The sequence below is a fragment of the Passer montanus genome, unplaced genomic scaffold (genome assembly GCF_014805655.1).
Source record: "Passer montanus isolate IOZ18808 unplaced genomic scaffold, ASM1480565v1 scaffold1, whole genome shotgun sequence".
Lineage (NCBI taxonomy): Eukaryota > Metazoa > Chordata > Aves > Passeriformes > Passeridae > Passer > Passer montanus.
Genome location: NW_024356504.1, coordinates 18,477,081 through 18,500,442, shown reverse-complemented (window position 1 = coordinate 18,500,442; position 23,362 = coordinate 18,477,081). Strand labels below are relative to the sequence as shown.

Here is a 23,362-nt window from a genome sequence, read left to right as displayed (position 1 = left end):
AAAACTCATTATACTCAGAATACATACTGAAATATGGCATAAATCTGACATGATTGCTACTGCCTTCTGTTGTAAAAATTATATGAAGTATTTCTTTTTCCCCTTGTTTTAAGCTGGACAACTTTATGAATGATGATTTACATGGAGGTGGAATTTTTTATAAGTTGATTTCATATCAGTTTTTCTGACTTTGTTTTTGCTGCAGTTCAAAACAACTTCAGGGCAGTACCCAAAGACTGAATTTCTCAGAGTTTAAGAATTACGTGCTCTTTGTTCTAAAATCCCTTTATCCATCAAGATAGCAAGGCACAGGGGGTTTTTGGGCTTTTTTTTTTATTTTCTGTTCTCAGCAAAGATAACCACGTGGGGCTGCCTGCTGCTTGAAAAACGCGTGACTGAAACATGATGTATTCTTTCCGTCTGCATGGCTGTCCTGTCTGACAGTGATGTGGGCTCTCCTTAGGCTCTAGAGCAGGTGTTTCCCACAGCCCCAGAGCTGTGTGCTCGCTGCTCGGGTGTCCCCGGGCCGGGCTCTGCGTGCAGCAGATGGCGCTGGGCTCCCGCGGCATCTCCCTCCTGCCACGGCAGCGAGCACCACCTCCTGCGGCATCCGCAGCAAGGGTGCTTCGGGCTGGCACAGGACCGAAAACCCAGCCAAGTAAAGACCTCTCTCACAGTCTGAAAACCTCCTGCTATCTTCATTTGAAGTACTGGTGCACTGTAGAAATTCGACAGTGTTTAATTCAGAAAAGTATTTTTTCATGAATAATCTTCAGCATTGTTACAACTGAGGCTGGGGGTTAGACAGCACCTCTGCTAAAGCTTGGTTTTGAAGCTGGAGAGGTTAACTTTGAATTACAGATGATATAACCTTATACTGCAGGTGTTGCATTCCTATTTTATGTTTCTGACCCAGAGAAGTGCATATTTTGGACTTTGTCTTTAATATCACTAATTCCCAAATTAGTGATGATTAACAAAACTTTGATAATTAGTGATAAAAATTGATAATTAGCGATAAACTAATTGATAATTAGTGATAAAGCAATTGACAAAACTTTCGACTTCCTGCCTTTCTGTCCTATGCTTACAGGAAACTCCTTGATGAAATACAGCCTGCCATCCAGTGCCAAAACCTCTGGGTAAGCAGTCTACTGGCTTGGATATTGTTTAACAGACACTTAAATATATTTTGGTAGGAAAACAAGTAAAATTACTCTTTCTAAAAGTCACCACATACCCCAAGCAGAGTAACTACTGTGGGAGCTGCTGGCTAAGCAGAGTGGTTGAGGCAGTCAGAAGGATGCACAGCTACTGACTGAGAAATTAATGTGGCTGAAAACAGAGCATCCTGCTGATGCCTAAATATTACACCCTCCTCTGCTGTAATTTTGCACCCTCTTCTCTGCTCTCTGATTTTCAAAAATCCTTCTCCACAACTTCCATGAGCTGACAGTCTCTTTTTAAAGCCAGAGCAAATACTGCTTTAAGAGTCATCAGTAAGAAATAAAAGCAACTGGAATCAGCATTCTCACACACAGAATTTAAATATTTCCAAGCAACACAGTGGGTAAACTGTAGTCCAGAGGAAAGAATTGTTCTGGTTTGAGTAACTTTACCACGAATAGTGGATGGGGTGATGTAAGCTGGCACATAAAAGCCTACTTGTACTTTCTGCACTTCAGTAAGCATTTACAATTATGTGAATGTCACTGTTTTGAAAGCCTCAGGCCTAATTCTTCCAACAGCTGAATTAATTTCTTTATAAATAGTTTGAATTTAAGCAGAATTTTCTCTGACTTGTATCTCTGGCACTGAGTCACTCTGGATGTAGGCAAAAACACATGTTCTGATTATGTTAGTGATTAAAATACTGATGGTTAAAAGTGGAGCATTTAATTTCATCATTAATATGAAAATTGTTTATTTTTTAAAATTTTAAAATTAACAGATTACAACACTGAAAATGATAAGTAAAACTGAGTAATCAGGTTACATGATTTTACATTATAAATTCTGTATTGCAAATTACCTACAGACAAAAACACAAGATAAATAATCAAAACAAGAAAGGACAGTTCAGGTTGCTGTAAGATTTTGTTGTATCCTCAGACTTCACAAAACACTATCCTAATCCATTGTATTGCATAAAGCTGGAGTGATTGTCCTCACTTTTCATGTTCCTGTGTTTTCCTCCTATTCAGTATTAATAATTATATGGTAAGAGAAGGGAGAAGAATGAAAACATTACACATTTTCATTTGTTCATGTCTAGGAACCAGCCATAAAGCTGCAGGCCAGCTAGTAGTTGATTTTCTTTTAATTTGTTATGTGAATAGATATATAAATATAGACTCCCCACCTAAAGATGGTTACTAAAAGACTTTAGTACACATTTATGTTCTTCTTTAGTGGTAGTATGAGGGAGATGACATTAAAAGTTATCAGATATTTAATTACATGATAAAGTGATTTTCATGTTAGCATGTTACAATCACCCTTCTCTCAATACTTTTTCTGGTCCTCCTGCCCATGTAAATCCTTTCATTATGGTATCATCTCTTGTTAGAAACCTGGAGCTGCCCATATGGCAACCACCATGTCTTGGCAGCACCTTGGACTGAGGCGATGCAGTCTGTGTTAGTTTCTGACACCTGGTAGAAATGGTGAGGTATTGACACATCTTACTTGCATGTGGTAAAAGGCCATCTGGAAAAGAAGGCCTTAAAAATGGTTCCATTTGCTCGAAATTAAATGTTAACCGAAAAAAGAAATCACCATCTGCCATCTGCTAATGTGCCTTTGTTGTACCAAATCTTCAGAGCAGAGTGTGTTTTCCCTTTGACATTAACAGACCTGAAGTTGCACCTTTTTGGTTTTTTCATGCTATAATGCTGTTTGATGTTTTATGTTTTATGGTTGTGTAACTGTTTACAGTTTTGGACTGCAGTCACTGATGCCACTTTAGTTTCATCCCATATGTAATTTCACAGCTGTAGCAGCCATGTAAGTAGAGCTGGGCATTTACACTTAACAGTAATTCACCTGGGACAGGTGTACTTTGGTTTTGTGCCCTCCTCTCGGTTGTGTTGAAAACATTGTAGCAAATGAGGTTACAAATAAAAGTCTTCCCCAGACTAAAAATACTTACCAGGACATGTCATAAATGTTGCAAAACCAAGGTGCTGATTCATAATTCAGAAATGACTGTGTCAATTGAACTCAATAATGTGAACAGTAAACGAGTATACAAATAAACTCTTAGGAGGCAAGTAAAAAACAGAAAATGAGGTAAAGTAAATGCATACAGTGTTTCCTATCTTTTGGTTTTCCCAGCTCTGCTTATGAACAACTAAAATGTCCCCAAGATCTGTTCTGTGTATGCCAGATGAGAGTCCATAACATAACACTGTTTAGTTGCATGAGGAGTCAAGAGCAGTCATCACCACCATTTCCATGTCTTCCATGGCCAAGAAAAATATCATGGAACTACAGTCTAGGTTGCCACCAATGATATACCCTTGTTGGCAGACCACAGGTCTAAAATGCTTCCTGACATGTGCTCTAACCACAACAGCTTCCAGCTCTTCTGTAAACCAGAATGTCAATTGCCTTTGCAGGGCAAGACTTGCTGTTCCATCTGTGGAGCAGAGGCCAAGCATCTGGGGAGAAAGTCCACCCAAGTTTGCTACAAAACCCAACCGAGTTGTGGTGCGTGAAGGCCAAACAGGCAAATTCTCATGTAAAATAACAGGACGACCTCAGCCTCAAGTAACTTGGTTTAAGGTATGATTTCCCCAAAAGTTTATGTTTTCCTTCTCTTTCGAAATTTGGTGGCTTGAAAGGAGGAAATGCACATTGAAGTCTTAAGTGCTGGTGTCTCCTTTGGTCATTTCCAAACACATTTTTTTTCTTTGTAAGGACGGAGCTTTCAGGTGAAATTAGGTACTACACTGATTAGTCCATTTTTACTGAAACTGTTAGTATTTTATAGAATTAGAGTTACTTTGATTTGGAAGAGCAAATATATGACTGCTCTCATGGCATCCTGCTCCCCTCCACCCTTCAACAGAATAAGGCCTTATGTATGGTGAACTGAAAAAAACACAACTCTTATCAATGCTTCTATTTTCTCTTGGTATCTCCAGGTTTGAGGGGGAAAGAAGAAAAAAAAAATTCTCAGAAAACTTCTCAGAGAACAGGAAAATGCTTTTAAGTAATTGTCTGCTTCATTCTTGATTGCAATATAAGGATGTCAGGGTACACCACCAAACACAGGCAGCCTCTTGCAGTGGAAGTGCCCTCTGACATCTCCTTCACCTGGTAGCTCTGTCTGGAGTCTGCCTCTGCCAGGTCCATTCTGTGGGACCTGCTGGCTCTCTGGGACTCTGCAGTTCAGCTGCTCCACCACAGCCTGGTTCCTGTCCCATCAGGCTCGCTCAGGTTTTCCAGCCATGCAGCTCCATGCGAAACAGGATTTGTCACTCAGTTCTCTTTGTTCAGGGCTGTGTGGTAAATGGGAAGTAGGGACTACCAATCCAGCAGTTTGGATCTACGTTTTAGTACTTCTAAGTTTATATAACCAGTTTGCTGGAGGTTTTATAAAATGTTTTGCTATTGATTGTTACCTTCTTTATAATGGAAATGAACTTACATATCTGCTGGACCACATCTGGCTACTGTAGAACCAATAGATGACCACCTTCCTTACAGCATGGAATCTTTATCAACAAGTAAAATAGCACTTTTCAGAACCAGTTATTAAGCCTGTTTGTAAATATCTGACTGCTTATTATTTTCTTTATAATTTTCTTACTTGTGGAACAGAAGCTTCTGTATCATCACCAACCCCCGGATGTGAACTAGCTTTTTAAAATTCCATTAGGACCAAAAAGCACCCAGATAGCAACAAGTTGATAGACTTCAAGAATGACAGTGTCTGTAAACATTGCAATGTTTCCCAAATGTTTACTGCTCAAGTAAAATAGTAGATTTGTAGACTTTCTCTTCCTAAACTTCCTAAACTAGGATGGGAGAAGCTGTGGTGTCTGATAGCAAAGCATTCATTCTTAATGGATAATGCTGAAGCAAAAGCAATGATTTACTCACAGATGAAGTATTGGTCAATTGCTTTGTAGAATTTAAAGGCAAGGATTATTATTGTGATCATCTAGTTTGTGTAATAGAGCACACATTTCTTCCTGCCTCAAAGCCATATCTTTGGATTTAACTCCAGTGTAGCTTTTGAGGGATAGAGAACTACTCTCCCAATTGGAAGCTTTTGCTTAAAAGAATTTGACTCCCTGAAGCAAACAGGAACATAAAACTGGTTTGAGCCCACATACAATGAAAAGAATTTTTTCAAGGAATCAGGGTATAATAAATAGGGAAAGGCCAAAACCAAATTGAGATGAGTAGGTGGCAAAATAGAGGAAAAAGGAAGCCTCCCGAAGACATGAATTACAGAATTTTGGACACAGTTTATTGTTTTGTTTATACCATATGAGTATTATTCATAGAAGGAATTTGGCTAATGGATAGGAAAAAAGCAGTTTGACCTAATGTTTTACTAAAAAATTCTTCTCCCCTTCTCTTGCCAATAGCTACTGTCTCATGGTGCCTTGTGATATTTGCAGGGTGATATTCAGTTACAGCCAAATGAGCGCTTCAACATGTATGAGAGAACAGGCATCCAGTTCTTGGAGGTCCAAAATGCTCAGCTTGCTGATTCAGGAATTTACACGTGCACAGTGGTGAACAGCGCTGGGAAGGCGTCTGTGTCTGCAGAGCTCACCGTTCAAGGTACAGCAGAGAGTTTTCAGGAGAGAGAAAAGGGGCCACAGACATTCTGATAAAATGTCTCTGGTTGTGTTCTTGATATTTACAAGAAACATTCACTGCTTTCTGTTATCTTCTTCTCTCTCTTTCTCCCTCTGTTTATTAAATGATGCTGTGATAGCTTGGAGAATGCTAGAGCTGTAAAAATTGTGTTGGTTCAATGGGAAAAAAGGCAATCCAAGTGCTTTGTAACAGATTTCTTTAAAAACACCTTTTCGCTTTTACTGTGACTTTGGCTTCCATGTTTTGAACATTGATTTGATTTTCAGCAAATGGAACCTGGCACTTGTCATTATGATCAGTAATTAATTTTGTATTTGTTGAGTACTAGCACCAGATGCACATTTATACCAACTCCCTTATGGGAGGCAAAATTCTATCTATATTTGTAGAACTAGGAAAGTAAAGAGAGCATAATTCTAAATTATGAGAGAGAAAAAACCCATTCTTAATAAGATTAAAATTCAGTCTTCTCAACTCCCAAATCAGCCTATTTCACTGCTTCTTAAGGAAACAAATATATTTGCATAAGTAGAATGTTCTATTTCATACATGCATTATTATATACAGTTCATTTTGCAATTTGATGCTTCTTAGGGTGCCTGTTGCATCAGCTTCAAAATCATACAGCCTTCAGCAAGCTCACTAAAAAGGAAGTTCATCAATCAGTGGGAAAGCAGTCATTGGACCCAATTAAATAATTAAATCCATAGCTGCTGGCTTCAGCTCAGTGGGTTACATGTGCACCCAGCAGTGAGTTTTTTGTTGCAGGACTTTCAGTTTCACATCAATGCTGTCACTCTGCTCAAGAATATAAATAATAAGTGGATGTACTTTTGGGATGCTCAGAACCACAGCTAACCTTTCTACAAATTAAAGCTGTACTTTTTATCTGTAAGTTCCAATCTGATGAAGCCATTGTAGAAGAAGCTTCTACAGTTTGCCTCTTCAACAGAGGTTGTACAAAAAGGCCTGTTTCTTTCAATAAGCCTTTTATCCAAACATAAAACTCGATTCCTAATTGCTCTCCCTGGAGTGGTGAGCTTTCTGTTCTGTAATGGCTACATCTGCCTTGAGAGACGATGCGGAACTGGGGTCACAAAGTCAGCTGTGGTATATGTTTGCTTCAGACGCTGACCACATCTCTGAATAATCCATTCTTTCTTGGATTAGTGCAGGTCGGTAAAAAGGGCACTCTTTTGCAATGCTCTTGATTAATTGGATGGTTCCACTTACCTAACCTCAATATATAATACCTAATTCTTTCGTTATCAATCAGATCAGATTGCCAGAGAGGCTCTAAGATGCTAGCAGACAATCAAGTGGCTCAGAAGTACTGCATGTTCTTTCAAAAACATGTAATCTCATATATAGATATTTTCCTGCAATAGCTGTATTTTTTCCCTGAGTGGACAGTGAAGAGAGAAAAGGAAATATTCTTTTAATAGACAAGGTTGCATGGTACTGTCTTGTCTGCAGCCAGTAGTTACGAAGCCTCCTTTTCTGCATTTATCCAGTCTTTTCGGTTTTAATTTCAGTATTTCTGTTACTGTTTGACAGGTTTATTGGAACAAGGTCAATGGGTTTTTTTCTCTCTTTTCTCAACTTTTGTTTTTGTATAAATAAATACTTTTGGTCACTCTGAATGCCATGGCAAGTCCAAGCATTTAGATGTGAATTTTTGCTTGCAAAACACAATGGAAATGAGAATATCATCCATCACATGATTTTGTCTTTTCCCTGAGGCAGAGACTCTAGAAGCATTTTTATGAAGTGTTTTTTGATGACTTGAAAAATAGTTATCTTGCAAATTAATTATTACATGTCTTTCTACTGTAGTTTCTAGTCTCACAGCTGACAACAGCATAGCTGCAGCTTTGATTTGACCAGGAGAAAACAAATTCCATCCTGAAATCTTAATTAAGGGGTAATGGAGAGATGTGGTTGGTATTTGACCTTCAATGGCATTTCTCTCCTCACAACTATTTATCTCATGCTGCACCCAAGAGAAACAAACACTGTCAAGGCTTTTGAGAATTCATGGAGGATTACAAATCAGGAGACTGATTGTGGGTCAATATGTGCTCAGTTTTATCAGTGCAGCTGATGAAGCACCTTGGCAAATCAATATAGCTCTGCCACGTTCCCACATTTCCTGGTGGTGTTGCAAAGTGAAGAAATGTCATGCATTGGCTTTTGAGTTATTCATGTTAATCATAATAATTCTTGCTACACAGCAAATGGGTTGGTAAATGTTTACAGGTGGGTCCAGGTTTTGGGAGGTTTTACTCCTGTTGACTTGGTTCTGTGTCTTAGCCAGAGGACTGCTGCAGTTTCACCGTGAGCATGCTCAGGTGTAACACTGATTGATAGCTTCTCTTTCTCTACCTCTAAAAGCTCTGTGGAATTACCATAAGGTTTGATAAGCTGCTTCTCAGTTGGAATCTCTTCCATACATCTCTCCCCCAACACAGAGCATTTGAGTGTCCCTGAACCTTTAGTTCTGCAGGGTTGTGAGAACATGATGCAGCAATGTCTCAAAACGGACCAAGACCTCTTCGTGTTTCAGCTGAGCAGCTTCCTGTTGTCCATATCAATTCCAGGTGTGGTGATAGTCAATCTTTACTTCAGTGCATTGAAAATTTGAAGAGTGAAGGTTCTTAAGTATATTTTTTGGTTAAAATCTTCCAATTTTTTGGAATTGTGCGTATTGTATGTATAATTTACCTGTTTCTTCTTTTATGTTCCAGGTCCAGATAAGACCGACACATACACTCAGCCACCTTGGTATGTTTTTACTGGAGTGCATTCTCTGACTATTTAATTGCAGTGCACTGATTTTGACATTTACTGCATGTGCTGTCTTCACAAAGTGATGCATTTTTTGAGGGTCAGTCTGTATTTGGAAGTCAAAAAATGTTTGCTTGGAGTTAAGATTCTCTCTTGCTGTCCGATTCAGCTGTCCTGGTAGACTCATAGGTAATAGCTGATGGAACTGATGGCAACATTATGAAGCACAGAGTTCTGGTCTGGTTCAGGAAAGCAGAATTCAAAAAAAAAACAAGCTGTGTGAGCAGAAATTCTACATTGTACCAGGGGATCAAATGTCGTTTGTGGAGTTAACATTGAGTGCACCTTGTCAGTACTGAGCTGGTTGTTCTTTTCTGTCATACACTAAATATGCTATGGCCATGGTCTTTTGCTGTTGTCTGAAAACACATACAAAAGTAGGGGTAAAGTAACAAGAAAGAAAAAAATAATATTTATGCCTTTATCGGGATTTAAAAAATTAAATTACTATAATTAAAAAAATTATTTTATAGAATTACTTTTCTTTGTTAATGGGAAATGCAGGAATGAAAAGTTCAAGGCTCTCTGTGTAGAGACAGTTTGATGAAGGCCAGTAGCTTTATAGTCATTGGGATGTTTAATCTGTTCTCACATGCCCTGGATGAGATTTCTAAATGGCATGCTCACACTGTCCTAATTGCAAAGTGGAATTGAAAATGCTGTGCTATTCTGTTTTTCAGATCTGTGTGATTTTTAGGAACATACTTGAAAGTAAGTTTAGTGTAAATGAAACTGTGCAGCACTGGCAGCAGAACTCCCCATGCATGTGGTTCTCCAGAGTAGTTCTGCATCCTCCATCATTTATTCACACACACCCAAAAAAAGATGTTTTGTAAAATGAAAAAGTCTGACTTCCTGAAAAGTAACTGCACATCTCAAACAGTACATTCAACTCCAGCTGAAGAAACTATCCTAGCAAATATCCCAAGTCTCCCTGAGAGAATAAATTAATGGCACCAATTAATGTAAAACAGAGCTGGGCTGGAAATTGCTGCCCTTATTTCAGATATGTTCCAATTTTGCCCTGGAGTAATTCTGTGGAAGTGTGAGACAGAGACAGTGCGCTATAGGTAAGAGTTAGGGATTAAGGCAGTCAACTTCAATGAAGGAGACTTAGATTCAAGTCTCCAGTTGGTCAGCTACTCTTGTGCTCCCAAAGTACTGAGCAGCAGATCAATCATAATTCAAGAAGCTCTTCCTAATAAATCCATATTGTTACATCCAGTCAAGTTTTTAAGGTGCCGACACACCTTCTTCCCTGAGACTTTGGTCTGGTATCCTATCAGTCCTGTATTGTTACATCCAGTCAAGTTTTTAAGGTGCCGACACACCTTCTTCTTCCCTGAGAGTTTGGTCTGGTATCCTATCAATCCTATTTTGAAATTACCTGAGTTACAAGACACCATAATTAGAAATAGAAAATGAGTTCACAATTTACATTTTCATTTCCCTTTAGGGAAATATTTTATGTGGCATTGTGAGCTATTTTATACATTACCTCAATTTATTAAAGCATCAAGTAGTATTACATCATGGTCATTCAGATCTCATGTAATTGCTTCCCATCTAAAGCAGTGCATGCAAGGTTAATGTCTGACTCATAAAACGTGTTAGAACTTGAGCAGTGGACTTACATCCAGAAATTCCTGAGTTGTCATAGTGTCTGAGCCCTGATTTCATCTTATGAAGCTTTTCACTTCACCTCTTTGACCCATCTTCTTGATCTGTGTGACAGAATCTAAAGGTTAATCAGTTCACCTTCTTGCTGAGGGCTTATGTATTTATGTCATTACTGATAATAATAATAATGAGTCTTTATACAGTGTCATGTATCTCCAAATTTCTCATTTTCCTTCAGCATGCCACCAAAACCAACGACACTTGCTGTTAAAGCTGTTGAAAATTCAGAATTCAAACAGGCAACCAGCAATGGGATTGCTAAAGAGCTGAAATCCAGCAGCACAGAACTCATGGTTGAAACCAAAGACAGGGTGTCAGCAAAGAAAGAGTCCTTTTACATCACCAGAGAAGCCAAAGAAAGTAAACAAGGACAGCACCAAGAAAACAACACAGACCATAAAGAAGGAAAAAAGGGACCTCAAGTCTTGCAGAAAACTTCAAGCACCATCACACTACAATCTGTCAAACTGCAACCAGAACCAAAGGCAGAATCCCAGGCCCCTGCCATCAGACAGGGTGAAAACAGAAAAAGGGGTGTGCAGCTCCTGATGTCAGCTCAACAAACTCCACCTCCTACAGGGCACGTCAGTCCCAGGACTAGAGAGGCAGAAAACAGGTCTGGAGCTCAGGGGGCTGTAATGGAGGAGAAGAGGGAGCCCCTGGGAATTCCCCCTCAGTTTGAGATCCATCCACAGAGCCTGGAAGCATCAGAAGGCCAGGAGATAAAATTCAAAAGCAAAGGTAAAAGGATAAAAATTATTGGAGTCTAAAAGGGGTTCCCTTTCTATGTGTAGAAGTGGAAAACAATTCCTGCTCTTTTGAAAGTTGCTCTCCTCCTAAAGCCTTTTGGAAACAGATGAGAATCCAGTGCTGTTTCCACAACACTTAGTGAAATTTTTAAACCAGACTATGCCATGGTGTCCATCTCCTCTCTCATCTGGGTTTTCCTCAGATGTAACCAATGCTGCTCCTTCTAGGAGGTAGTTTTAGACCCTTTTGTATGAGGGTACAAGAGAGAAAATGGACGGTACACTTTCCAGAACTGTAATTAGTGAAACTGCCCTTGAGCCATAAAAATATCAGAGGAGAAAATACAATCAGTCACTTCATGTCCCTAGTGGCATCTATTTTTATGTCTCATATTTGGTCAGCATGATCTCAGTGCTTCCTAACAGCTGAAATGATAAAGTAAGAATTAAAAGAGAGGTTTAGAATTTGCTCCACAGAATATGAATGGGTTTTAACCTCTTAGAAGAGTAATGAGAGTTGCATTTTGCTGAATCTTGGTAGTAGATTTGGAACACTTCTCTTTTTTATTTAATTACAATTTTAGAAAATAATCTGGAAGCATTTTTCTGCTTTTTTATAAGTAACACTTACACTTCTAAGTGTTCACATAAATGAGAAAGAAATTGGTTTTTTGCTTCTCTAGGGGGAAAAAAACCCCAAACACAACAACACGGTAATTTGTTTTATTTCTTGATGAGTCTTGCCCCATGAGTACAGAATATAATTTCTATCACAAGCCTAGAGTATTTGGAATGGAGAAAATATTCCAAAGATCCTGGCACATTTTGAACAGTTTATTTTTTAAAACTTCTATTACTAAAAATGTGAATTGTTTTCTGTCAGAGTACCTCACACACTTTGCAAGCTTTCCACGACCCTGTTTGGTAGGGAAATAGAGCCCCTATCACAGATGAACAAGGAGCTCATCCAGTTTTTATTGCAGCCAGTGAATGTCTTTTTGTTTGGCTTTGGACCCAAAGCACAAACTCTTACAAGGCAAGGTGTCTGCAGGGAAATCACAGCGGGACGTCCCTAATGCCCTTTAATAACTATTCTGAGAAAGTCTCCTGAGAATCCTCTCTGCAGATGGTGACCACTGGTTGCTTTCACTGGCCCATCTCCCTGCTCATGCATCCTCACCTCGGGCAGGTCCAGGACTGTATCAAGGTGACCTCTGAATATCTCCAGGGCAGGGAAAGTCCACAGCCTCTCTGGGCAACCTGTGCCAATGCTGAGTAAAGAAGGGTTTGTGTTTGGACAGAACCTTTTCTGTTTCAGTTTCACATCCATTTTGTCTGTGACTTTTGGAAGAACAGTTTTCAGCCAGTAGCTTTTTTTCAGTACGGTTTTACATGTTACCAAGTATTTGTTATTTTAAGAGACAGATGGCCAAGAAGTTTTAGAAGATCAGAAATATCAAACTTTCTGACAACAATTTTGTGTATTGCCCATTAAGGTTTATATAATTATGTATGTATAAAGTGTACCAAATTTATACTAAAGTAAATAATACTAATTAAATAGACACTAAATAATGCTAATTATGAATACCTATTCATAAAAATCCAATGTCTGATTGTCCAGTTTCAGGGAAGCCAAAACCAGATGTGGAGTGGTTCAAAGAAGGCCGACCTATTAAAGCTGGAGAAGATGTCCAAATATATGAGGAAGATGGAATTCATTGCCTGTGGATAAAGAAAGCCTACTTGAGGGACAGTGGATCTTACAGCTGTACAGCTGTCAACCCCAAAGGCCAGACTTCCACCAGCTGGTTGTTAACTGTCAGAAGTAAGTAAGTTCTTGTGAGCCTGTCTGCACTTTGGAAACTGTGGCTGGGCTTTTTTAAGCTGTCAGAGGGTAGTTAATACATAATTTTATTTGACTTCTCAGTGCAAGTTAATTCTGATTTTTACCTCTGTGAATAAAGTGGAGTATGATAGCCAGCAAGCCACTTTGTGCATGTTTCCCTTCTGACATATTGTGGGTTTTGTTGTTTGTATAGCTAAAACCATCTCAATACATGGTTTGTACACAGGGAGGCCCATTCTCTACTCAGGTTTCCTGTTAATGCTTGTATTTAATACAGGCTGTCAGTGGGTTTATTGTTGTTGTTCTGCATTTAGCTTTTTTGAAGTTGCTTAGCATTTCTACACCCCAAATTTGAAATGTTTTTTGAGTACAAACCAATTCTGTGCAATAGAGTCAATAGGAAGAAAAGGGAAGGAATATGAATTAGGATTTGCTAAATTCAAGAAAATGTCCCAATGACAAATTATTCTAAGCTTGAAGACAGTGTCTTACTGGTCTGGTTGAAATTTTTGCTGGGTCTACCAAGTCCTGTCTCCTCAGTTCTAATGTTTTCACCTGGTTTTAAGTTTTGTTCTGGATCCATGTTCATACAATTTTTCTCCATTTACTCTGCCTGAAGTTAAAGCAGGATACCCAAGATAATTTCTTTCTGTCTTACGAGAGGCATATAAACTGCATCGTTAAGTCACTCTGTTTCTCACTGGGAGAGGGACTGGGAAAAGATGAGCAGAGAATTAGCCATCTTCTTCTTTGTGCTGAGCTCTCTGCTAGTATGCTGTGTATACTTCTACTGATTGGCTGCAAATGATGGATTCTGGCAGAATCATCAGAAAATCTCCACCTAAAACAGAGCTTGAGGCCTGGCAATGCTGCCTAGGAGATGAGAGAAGAATCCCTTCTTTATACCAGTCCACTGCTCAAAATTATTTCTATCCCCCAATAAAACATTTCACCATGGTTAGCCCAACCATGTCCTCTAAACAAACTTAGAAAAAGGCTCTAAGTGGTAAAGCTAATTTCATCAATTTCAGTTAAAGGAACTGTTTTCATTTTGCTTTTCAAGGGCCAAAAGTTGAAGAGGTTGCTCCGTGCTTTTCCAGTGTCTTGAAAGGATGCACCGTGAGCGAAGGGCAGGACTTTGTGCTGCAGTGCTGTGTGGGAGGGGTCCCTGTGCCCCACATCACATGGCTTCTCAATGGTAAGGAATCCCCTGCTCTGCAACACCCGCATGAACGCACTGACACCCCAAAGCGCGCTCGGTGACCCTAACACAGCCCGCTGGGACACCTGAGGAAAGCTTTACAGGAGCACCAAGGGCACGGAAAGCGCTGAGCAGGGGCTGCGCTGCCGCAGCTCTGAGAGGTGCCCAGCAGGGAGCGCTGGTGACACGGCTGTGCCGGGCTGTGACACACAGCTGTGCCACTGCTGGGGACATCCCTGTGCCAGCTGAGTGACCTGGGCTGTGTCACATGCTGTGCCATTGCTGGGGACATCCCTGTGCCAGGGAGTGACCTGGGCCGTGACACACGGCTGTGCCACTGCTGGGGACATCCCTGTGCCAGCTGAGTGACCTGGGCTGTGTCACACGGCTGTGCCACTCCTGGGGCCATCCCTGTGCCAGCTGAGCGACCTGGGCTGTGTCACACGGCTGTGCCACTCCTGGGGCCATCCCTGTGCCAGCTGAGCGACCTGGGCTGTGTCACACGGCTGTGCCACTCCTGGGGCCATCCCTGTGCCAGCTGAGCGACCTGGGCTGTGTCGCACACTGTGCCACTGCCGGGGACATCCCTGTGCCAGGGAGTGACCTGGGCCGTGACAGACACACGGCTGTGCCACTGCTGGGGACATCCCTGTGCCAGGGAGTGACCTGGGCCGTGTCCCACAGCTGTGCCAGGGAGTGACTACCTAGGCTGTGTCACACAGCCCTTGCAGTGCTGCGACAAGCCTGTGCTGCTGCTGCTGCCCTGTGCTGAGTACTGTGTTGCCCCTCTGCCTTTGGCAGGAGCTTCTGCTCCAAGCATAACAGGTTGGCATCATGATCCCACAGAATCCTGCAGTTCTAAGCGAAGTGTCACAGAATCACAGCATATTCTGTGGTGGAAGGGGCCCACAAGGATCATCAAGTCCAACCCTTACATGAATGACTATACAGGGACCAACTTTCCACCTTGGCATTAGCACCACGATCAGACTAACTGAAAATAAGATACACAACTCCAACTGTACAATGCAAACAACCTTAAGGTGGATATGGGAAAGCAACTGATTGTTTAAACATCATTAATTTTTCAATACATGTGTTTATGAATTCATTCTGAGTATTTCACTCAGAGGTCGGGAGGATACCAATGCCTGATTCCACCCTTCCATCAGCTGGGTAGGTGTTAGCAACTCTGTTCTCAAGATCTTGAAATCAAAGCTCTTCTGGTTGCTTCTCAACTAGAATATGTTCCTTGACATTCTAATGTTTGGCTAGAGCTGACTAAAAGAATAGCAAAACATTTTTCACTTTTATCAGACTGTATAATCTCCTACCCTGCACTGATTCCACAGCTGAATAGTCAAGTTTCCTTAACTGCCTCCTAATATCAGAGCTAGACCCAAAAATCAGTGTTTTGCTTCAATTCTAAATGATTTCAATGATCCAGGCACTACTTGCTTTGGCTAAGGACTCTTTCAATTAAAAGCCATATCTATAAAACACTGGAAACATTTATTCATCTTAACTCTTGATCACCTCTTTTGCTCCTGAAGTGCAATTGATTTTTTTTTCAGACTCTCCCAGGCTATCTTTGTTTGTGTTATAAACAAAGAGTAGCATACTTTGCCATAAAGATGTTTGCTCCAGGATTATTTTAAAATTAATTATTTGCACATGATCTCTGTTTTCCTGTAGCTATTCAGAGTAATTGGGCTAACTGAAAAAGGTGGCAGGGCAAATGAACCGTGACCTTGAGATTGGTATGTTCCCACAGCCTGGGCTGTTCCCCTTCCCAATAACTCCATGTCCAGAATAGAAAGGCCAGTGCTTTATTTACAACACAAAACATGTGAGTAAAAGTTCTGACACTCTCCCATTGGACATAATTTGTTTCTCTGTCTGAAGGCTATGCTGAAGTTCCTCCTTTGCGGATGTGACTAGAATCTCTGTTTGGCAGTTCAAGAATTGTCTTGCAGCTCAGGAGCAACTCTGAGTCAGCCATTTCATGTTTGTATACCAAGGTACCCTTGCTCCTAGTGTTCCCTTAGACACTGACTGATGTAGTTACATTCAGTTATCTTCACATACAGAGCATCTTCCTGTCCCAGATGACTGACTTTGGGTTGATTTTCAAATGACTTACAGCTCGTCAGGCACAGATATATGGTCTCCATTCATGTGGCCATGTTCTAGTCAGAACACTGTTGTCTCCTGAGAAACAAAGCCTAGACATAAATAAGCCACACGTTCCAGTGATGCACTGTGCCCCCCTGCCTTTTTTCAGGCAATTTATGTTATACTGGCCTTTCTTCTCACTGAATTCATATGTCTGGTCCTGTTCAGGTATAATCATGTTTACACTGCATCCAAACTTCTAACTGCAATTGGCTCAATATCACAGTGTAGGTGGGGTTTTTTTAGTTAGCTGGATTTCAAACCATTAAGGTTCTGTAAGTGAGAGTCAGTGCATTAACTCTGCTCTTAAATCAAAAGACAGCAATGAGTCTGTGTAACAGAAGCACAAGAAACTCTCATAATAATAAAAATTAGACACATCATATGTTACTCTGAAGACACAAGCACACGACTTTCATTCCAGGCTGCTGAAATATATCACTATAGTTTAATGCTTTTCTGTCTTGCATAGGATTGTGAGACATAACTGTTTATATACCATTTTGATACAAACGTGAAAGGATTATAAACAGTTGTTTAATGTTGATAATTCCATGGACACTCCTAGGGTTATTATTTTACTTAAGGATCAAACTGGCTGTTGTGATACCCACTTGAATGCAAACATTTCCTTCCTGTCTACCACCTAGCTAGATACTACAAACTCCTCATATTTATATCCCTGATCAAATAAAGGAGAAAGTTGTGAAATATTACTCCAAGCAGACATAACAGTGCTTTTGGCAAAATGACATGGTGGAGTCTTTCATCAACTGACCACATGAAGAAAACAGTATATTCACAGTATATAACTGGAGGCAGGCAGACCAATTCTGTTTTCAAAAAAGTTGTGTTAGCATCTGCTCTCCCTGTCTGCAATACAAAGCTTTTTATATTCACAACTGAACTCTCTTAGGACAGAGGATAAAGCAATATGCTGTGAGCAACCCCACTACTGTTCAAAATACAACACTTTTGCAGAACTCCGTAGACATAAAAATCACATGGAACAGGATGGGTAAAGTTCACTAGAAAATATCAAATTCAAGTTGTCTTGCAAGCATGACAATGATAACAAACCAGAATTCATTTGGGCAGAATAGTGGGGAAAGAATATATATCTTGGTGAAATAATGAATGCAAAGACCAAGTTATCAATCATAAGAAACAGGAACAGAAGGCTGCTTTGAGAAACAAATAGGAAAAAAAAAAAAAAAAAAAAAAAAGGAAGGCAGCAGAACCTTCTCCCCTCCAGGCTGGCTATCCCAGGAAAAAAAAAAAAAAAAGGCAGCAGAACCTGCTCCCCTCCAGGCTGGCTATCCCTGGGCACTGAACAGGCTGCATGGTGTCCAGTCTGCCTTCCCCAATTTCCAAGGAATCCACACCACCTGAGAACTGAAAGCCTTGCAACAACTTCACAATGTTGCATCCAAGTACTACTTTATATACCAAGACTATTTACCAGCTGTGACTACATACCAATTCAAAATATTTTCCAAGCATTAGACAGGTTGACCTCTCCTTCAGGTCAAGTGAGACAAAAAATAGATGATGTACACTCTGCATTGTCTGTAATTACTTCTTACCATCTGCAAGGATGAGTAGTTTTTCCATATTCATAGAGAGTGCACAAATTAGAGCTACCTGGCTGAACAATGAATTTCATCCGACCTCTTACTCTGCAAATCTACCATTAAAGCTTTTTTCCCAGCTTTTTCAAGATGGTTATTTTCTCCTTTTGTTCTCCTTCTGTGCTTTATTTAAGTTTCTTTCTGAATTTTCACTGATTTACTAGCAACTTCCGTGAAAGTAAGATTCCTGTGTTTTAGTTCTGGCCTCACCAAAGCCTTATAAATAACTTTTTGGGTGTGCTCTTGGTGACAATTCTTCAGTGTGTAACTCCAATTTACTTTTATCTTCTTAAAATACTTTTTAGTTAATTTCTTTTTCAGTTTCAGGAATAAGGAGTGTATGACTGCTTTAAGTAACTTTTTATTCTTTTTGCTTTCTGTGTGGGTTTTCTTTCTTCCAAAGTTTAATTGAACCTCTTTCTGCTGAATTTAAGAACAATATGACCATGAGTTTAGCATAACAATTCTCTGAGTAGTGTTTGGTTTTAGGATAGCTTTGTGATTTGTCCAGAAAGCTTTTAATAAATGGGCCTGGGGAAAATTTCCTTTCTTCAAGCATAACATGCCAGCAGAAAGGTATTTTTTGTTATTGTTCCTGCTGCCAAGCTGTCCTGGAGATTTGACTGTTCTGCCTCTGGAGAAGGGAACATTTCACTACTGGGAGAGTTGTTTTTATTACATCAAAATATAAGTACTGTGGATGTAACTTGGAGTCTTGCTGCAGGTTATTCCTAAGGGCTGATATGCCTGTGTTCTTTTTCTGGGGTCTAATGAAAAGGCTGTTCTGTTAGTCAATTCACTGTTTTTTGAATAATGCTGAAAAATAGCCAGTTTTGTTGGGAGCTGAAGTGAAAAAGACCCCTGGTAAAATCTGAGGACAAAAAGGCGTCCACATTTTGCTTTTCCGTGCCGAACACTTCCCCTATTCATCGGGTAACTTACAACAGAAATACAAAGGCATTGTTCTGCTTTTCATGATGCAGCTTTTATCCTGGTGTGTTTCTGATACAGCATCACAGCATCATTTGTCACCAGTAAGAGTTTCATTGTCAGAACCCTGTCAGGTGAAACATTCTATAGGTGGACTAGGAAGGCAGTCCAGTGCCCCTCGTCCTCTAACAGAACCTTGGGCTTATTGGGCTTTAGCTCAGCCTGTACATATTTCAATGTAGTACTATTCCCACATGCAGAAATGCTGTGGTTTAGTGAAATAGTTCCAACAGTCTGTGTGTGACTGAGTGCAAATGAGCTCAGAAGAGCCAATAATAAGAATAGGTGACCTGTGACAAAGGTTGGAGAGCTTTTATTCTAAAATTCTTCTGGGTAGTTGAATAACTATTCACCCCAATTTTTCATGCAATAGAAAATTTACTAACTTAACAGATGGTTATAAGCAAAGGATGCTACCACATTTTATAATATATGCATGAAGCTGATTTTGGCATATGTTTGTATTTCAGAATGAAACTGTATGCATATAGATAGTGCACAGATAACTGCCTTCTGAGTTGGCTTCCTTTGAAAATCAGGGATGAGAGAAAAATCTGTCCCATCATTTAATTTATCCTGCTCATAATGCAGAACTGGTTCTTAAAAACCCCAGAGCTGTGTCCTTTAAAATTACATTGGCAATGAAATAAATTTCAATCTTTTTTGACCACAAACTCCTGAGCAACAGACATCTTCAGATCAGTCCTGCACAATTTCTCTGCTGTTTCATCCTCTTCTCTTAGATGACCATGATTTCTATTTCCAGCATGATGTTTATGCACAGGTATAAGGCTGGCTTAAGTATTGCATACACTGGGAAAGCAACCAAAGATGAGTCAGTAGTGGAAACTATTTAATATTGGGAAAACAGATTGCAGAAGCATTTCAGAAAGTATGGCTGAGACTCATGACAGTTCCTGAAACAATAGCAAGACAACTTTAAGCCGTCTATACTAATATTTAAGCATGTCAAACCGATTCAAGGAAGCAGTTTCTTAAAATGAACTTCTTTAATAATCACATCACCATCAATGAGGCTGCACCCTTCTGTTACTGGCCATACTGTAGTGTAGATTGACTGCTTCTGTAGATCAGCTTCTTGGTTCCATTGCAGCTTTTACTGTCGCTCTTGAAATGTTTTCCACTCCAAAATACCCCTTAGAGGACTTCAAGTGCTTCTCCATGCCCAACAGATTTTGCACTTCTAGCTTTCTCTGCATTTTATCTAGTTTAAAGCAAATTACAAGATGGATACCATGTCTGAAGCAAACACACAGTTCTGGTCTTATCCACCTCCAAGAGAATCCAAAATGAACTTTCATCCTTTCGCTGCTGCTCAAGGTAGCAGGCAGTGAATCTGGTGGTGAGCTTTGTCTGACAACCCTGTTGTGCTTTGTGCTGGGGATGCTGCTGGATGTAGTCACTAGAGAGCAGTGGCTGTGCACAGAGTGGGATTTGACTCTGCACTTTCTTAGGCTGGCTGGTGTTAGGCATCCAGATTTCACTGAAAACTAAAGTGCTTTTGAAATTTATGGCTGATGTATTAAGTCAGTTCTTTTCCTTTCTTTCTGCAGACCAGCCAATTCAATATGCCCATTCCACTTTTGAAGATGGAGTTGCAAAACTGACTGTCCAAGATGCCCTACCAGAAGATGATGGCATTTATACCTGTCTGGCTGAAAACAACACAGGACAGGCATCTTGCAGTGCTCAGGTCACAGTCAAAGGTGAATAACTCTGACTGTTGTAATTACTACAATAATATAATCTTTTTAAACAAAAATTACTTTGTATCCTTAACAGAGGTCGTTGTGAGTGAATTCCATGTTTTTCCAAGCTTGTCAGCTGGGTACCTCTTCTCCTTGGAGGTGTGTGCAACTTCAGTGCTTAAGGACTGTGTAGTGTAAAGTAATAAGCATGTTTCAGAAAAAGGTATTAGTGCTTTGAGCTTCCCAAGGCCTTAGTGAGGCTGTTCTGGAAAAGGTTTACCAGTGTAAGAAAGGACTGGGACAGCTGAAAGGAAAAAAGAACTGCAATATCACCAGTATCACCCATCAGAGAATGTTACAGGGAGGAGGCAGATGCTACTCCTTTCTCCTGAAAGGCAGAGCAGAGACCAATGCCAGGGACTGCAGCTGTGATAGCAAGTGCCAATATTCTTGTTCTGTTGCCAGGATTTATCAGATATAATTCTGAACACGCATCTATCAGCTAACTGATAAATAACTCTAAATAAGTGGAATTCTGGTAGTGAAAGTACTAGAATAGCATTATAGTAAGCAATTGAGGTGACTTTTTGTCTCAGAAATCTGACAGTGCTGATTTGACAGAATTGATTTGTTCATGAAAGCCATAATTCTGTACTAGAATCTCAACAAACACATTCTAAAACACCACATTTCAAAATGAGGACAAGAGATGACAGAATTCCATGGATAAATTCAACAGTGAGGTAATTATCCATCAATATCATGGTCTTTATTCTCTCAATCTCTCCTGGCATCAGTCTATTCAGGTATTTTGTTTTATGGCCTGGAGATTATCCCATCCTGCCTCTCTCTTCAATCCCTCAGACTCTCCCTCCCTCTACTATCAAGCCTGTATTTGGTAATTTTCATCTGCAAATGATTTTTCCCCAAAGTTATAGTAGTTTGTCACTGCCTGTCCAACAGATTGCTGAGTGACAGCTGCCAAGGGAACTATTCTTTTATTTATGACTAAATAATACCTGCCCTAAATTTGTGCATTCAGTTTAGTGGGAAATGCACCCTGATCCCTGGAATCTCAAGTTTTGTCTTTGTTTACCAGTGTTCTGGGGTGTTTGCCTACAGCTCTTTAGTGCTATGCCTGCCCCTGTTCTGTATGACAAGGTTAAAATAAAAGCAAAGTAATTCTGGTAAACCTACGAGCTAATTTCTTGATAACCAAATTGGAAATATAGTCATCCCCTCTCCACCCTCCCCTCCTGAAAAATGGCACAAAGTAAGAAAACATCAATTTAAAATAAATCTGAAACTAATCTGTTCTCAAAGTTATCAGTTATGATTTCTCTGAAGCATTTCATCTGCATTAGCTAAAGGCCAGTGAAGAGTGGTCCACCTCAAGGGAGCTGGTTTTGACCTGAGGCTTTCTGACCCTTGACTGGGACTCAGAAACCAAAGGGACAGTCCCCTCTTACAGAGCATTTCTGAGTTATTTTGGGGCTGACAGGCAATGCTAACATGGGAGCCTTTCCCTGGGTTTGTGTGCTCTGCTGAGCTATTTCAGGCCACGGAGTCACTGTTGCACTGTGTTGGATTCCTCTTGCACTTTACACAGTCTGGGGCTGGAAGGCTGCATTGCCACCATCATGGAGAGTTAGTTTCTGTCATCTGCATCCCATTTTATTTTCTAGGAGTCACGGAGTAGGGAGGGGGAAGAATAAGAGCAGAATTAAGAACATACATGATAGGCTGTAAAACTATATATTCAATATTTTTACAGTTTTAGCTATCCTGTCTTCTTCCCTAAAACTCGTTATGTCCCTGTGGCTGTAAGGATTACAGTAACTTTCCCCAAAACTCAGATCAATGTGCATTTTTCTGCCAAAAATAGTACCAAACTTAAAATCTAATTTCCAAATCTCGTATCTGTTTGTGTATATTTTTACATTAGAATCTCTATCAAAAGCTTCTTGGCATTAGAGTTTTCTGAGTCTCTGAATGCTGCTACTAAGGTTTTTCTAAATGCTGGTCCTGTGCAAACAGATTACAACAGAAAATGGTTGTATGTGCAGAAAGGGAGAAAAACTTCAAATATCCTCTCCTGACCAAACACTGATTTTTGGAATAAAGTCTGTAAAATCGTTTCTGAATTGTAACCCATCCTTACCCAGGTCCTTTTTGTCTCCAGGATGATTTTAGGATGTCAAGTTTGCTGCAGTGCTCAGGTTGTTCATTCGTTGTTAGAGAAATATTTTCCTTATTTATGTGAGAAGTAAGCCATATTTAATCTAAGAAGGAATGGATGTTCTTGGCATATCATCAGTATCAGACCAGTCTCAGAATCCAGCTTTTCCTTAATTTGCTTCTGTGGTCCTTGGACACGTCTCTGTCTAGGTCTGCATTTCAATCCATACTGCCATTTTTGTCTTTGCTATTCTGCTGCAGCAAGGATCTCATGAAGGGAAATATCTCCTCTGATCACTGGGGAAATTTTACCTGGAGGGAATAGCCTCGCTTAACAGTAAAACTCAATTTTATTTTTCTAAATGAAATTCAGCTCACAGATAACTCGGAAAAGTTAGCAGCAAGGATAGTGAGTGTCAAACAGTTCAATTCACATCTGAATTTTAGTACAAGATGATCCTTAACCTGCTAGTAGGTTACAGGTGATATATAGCCACATACTGTGTTTTCTA

At 40.0% G+C, this 23,362-nt stretch overlaps 1 protein-coding gene across 1 annotated transcript in view; it reads left to right on the top strand.

Moving 5' to 3' along the window:
* Positions 1-23,362, top strand: part of MYLK (myosin light chain kinase) — a 195,863-nt gene that overhangs the window by 76,825 nt on the left and 95,676 nt on the right. The window contains exons 4-11 of the mRNA XM_039702582.1: positions 1,094-1,142; positions 3,621-3,786; positions 5,637-5,802; positions 8,589-8,625; positions 10,547-11,109; positions 12,742-12,945; positions 14,030-14,164; positions 20,538-20,690. Coding sequence (XP_039558516.1) covers positions 1,094-1,142; positions 3,621-3,786; positions 5,637-5,802; positions 8,589-8,625; positions 10,547-11,109; positions 12,742-12,945; positions 14,030-14,164; positions 20,538-20,690 — 1,473 coding nt within the window. The remainder of the gene's footprint in view (positions 1-1,093; positions 1,143-3,620; positions 3,787-5,636; positions 5,803-8,588; positions 8,626-10,546; positions 11,110-12,741; positions 12,946-14,029; positions 14,165-20,537; positions 20,691-23,362) is intronic.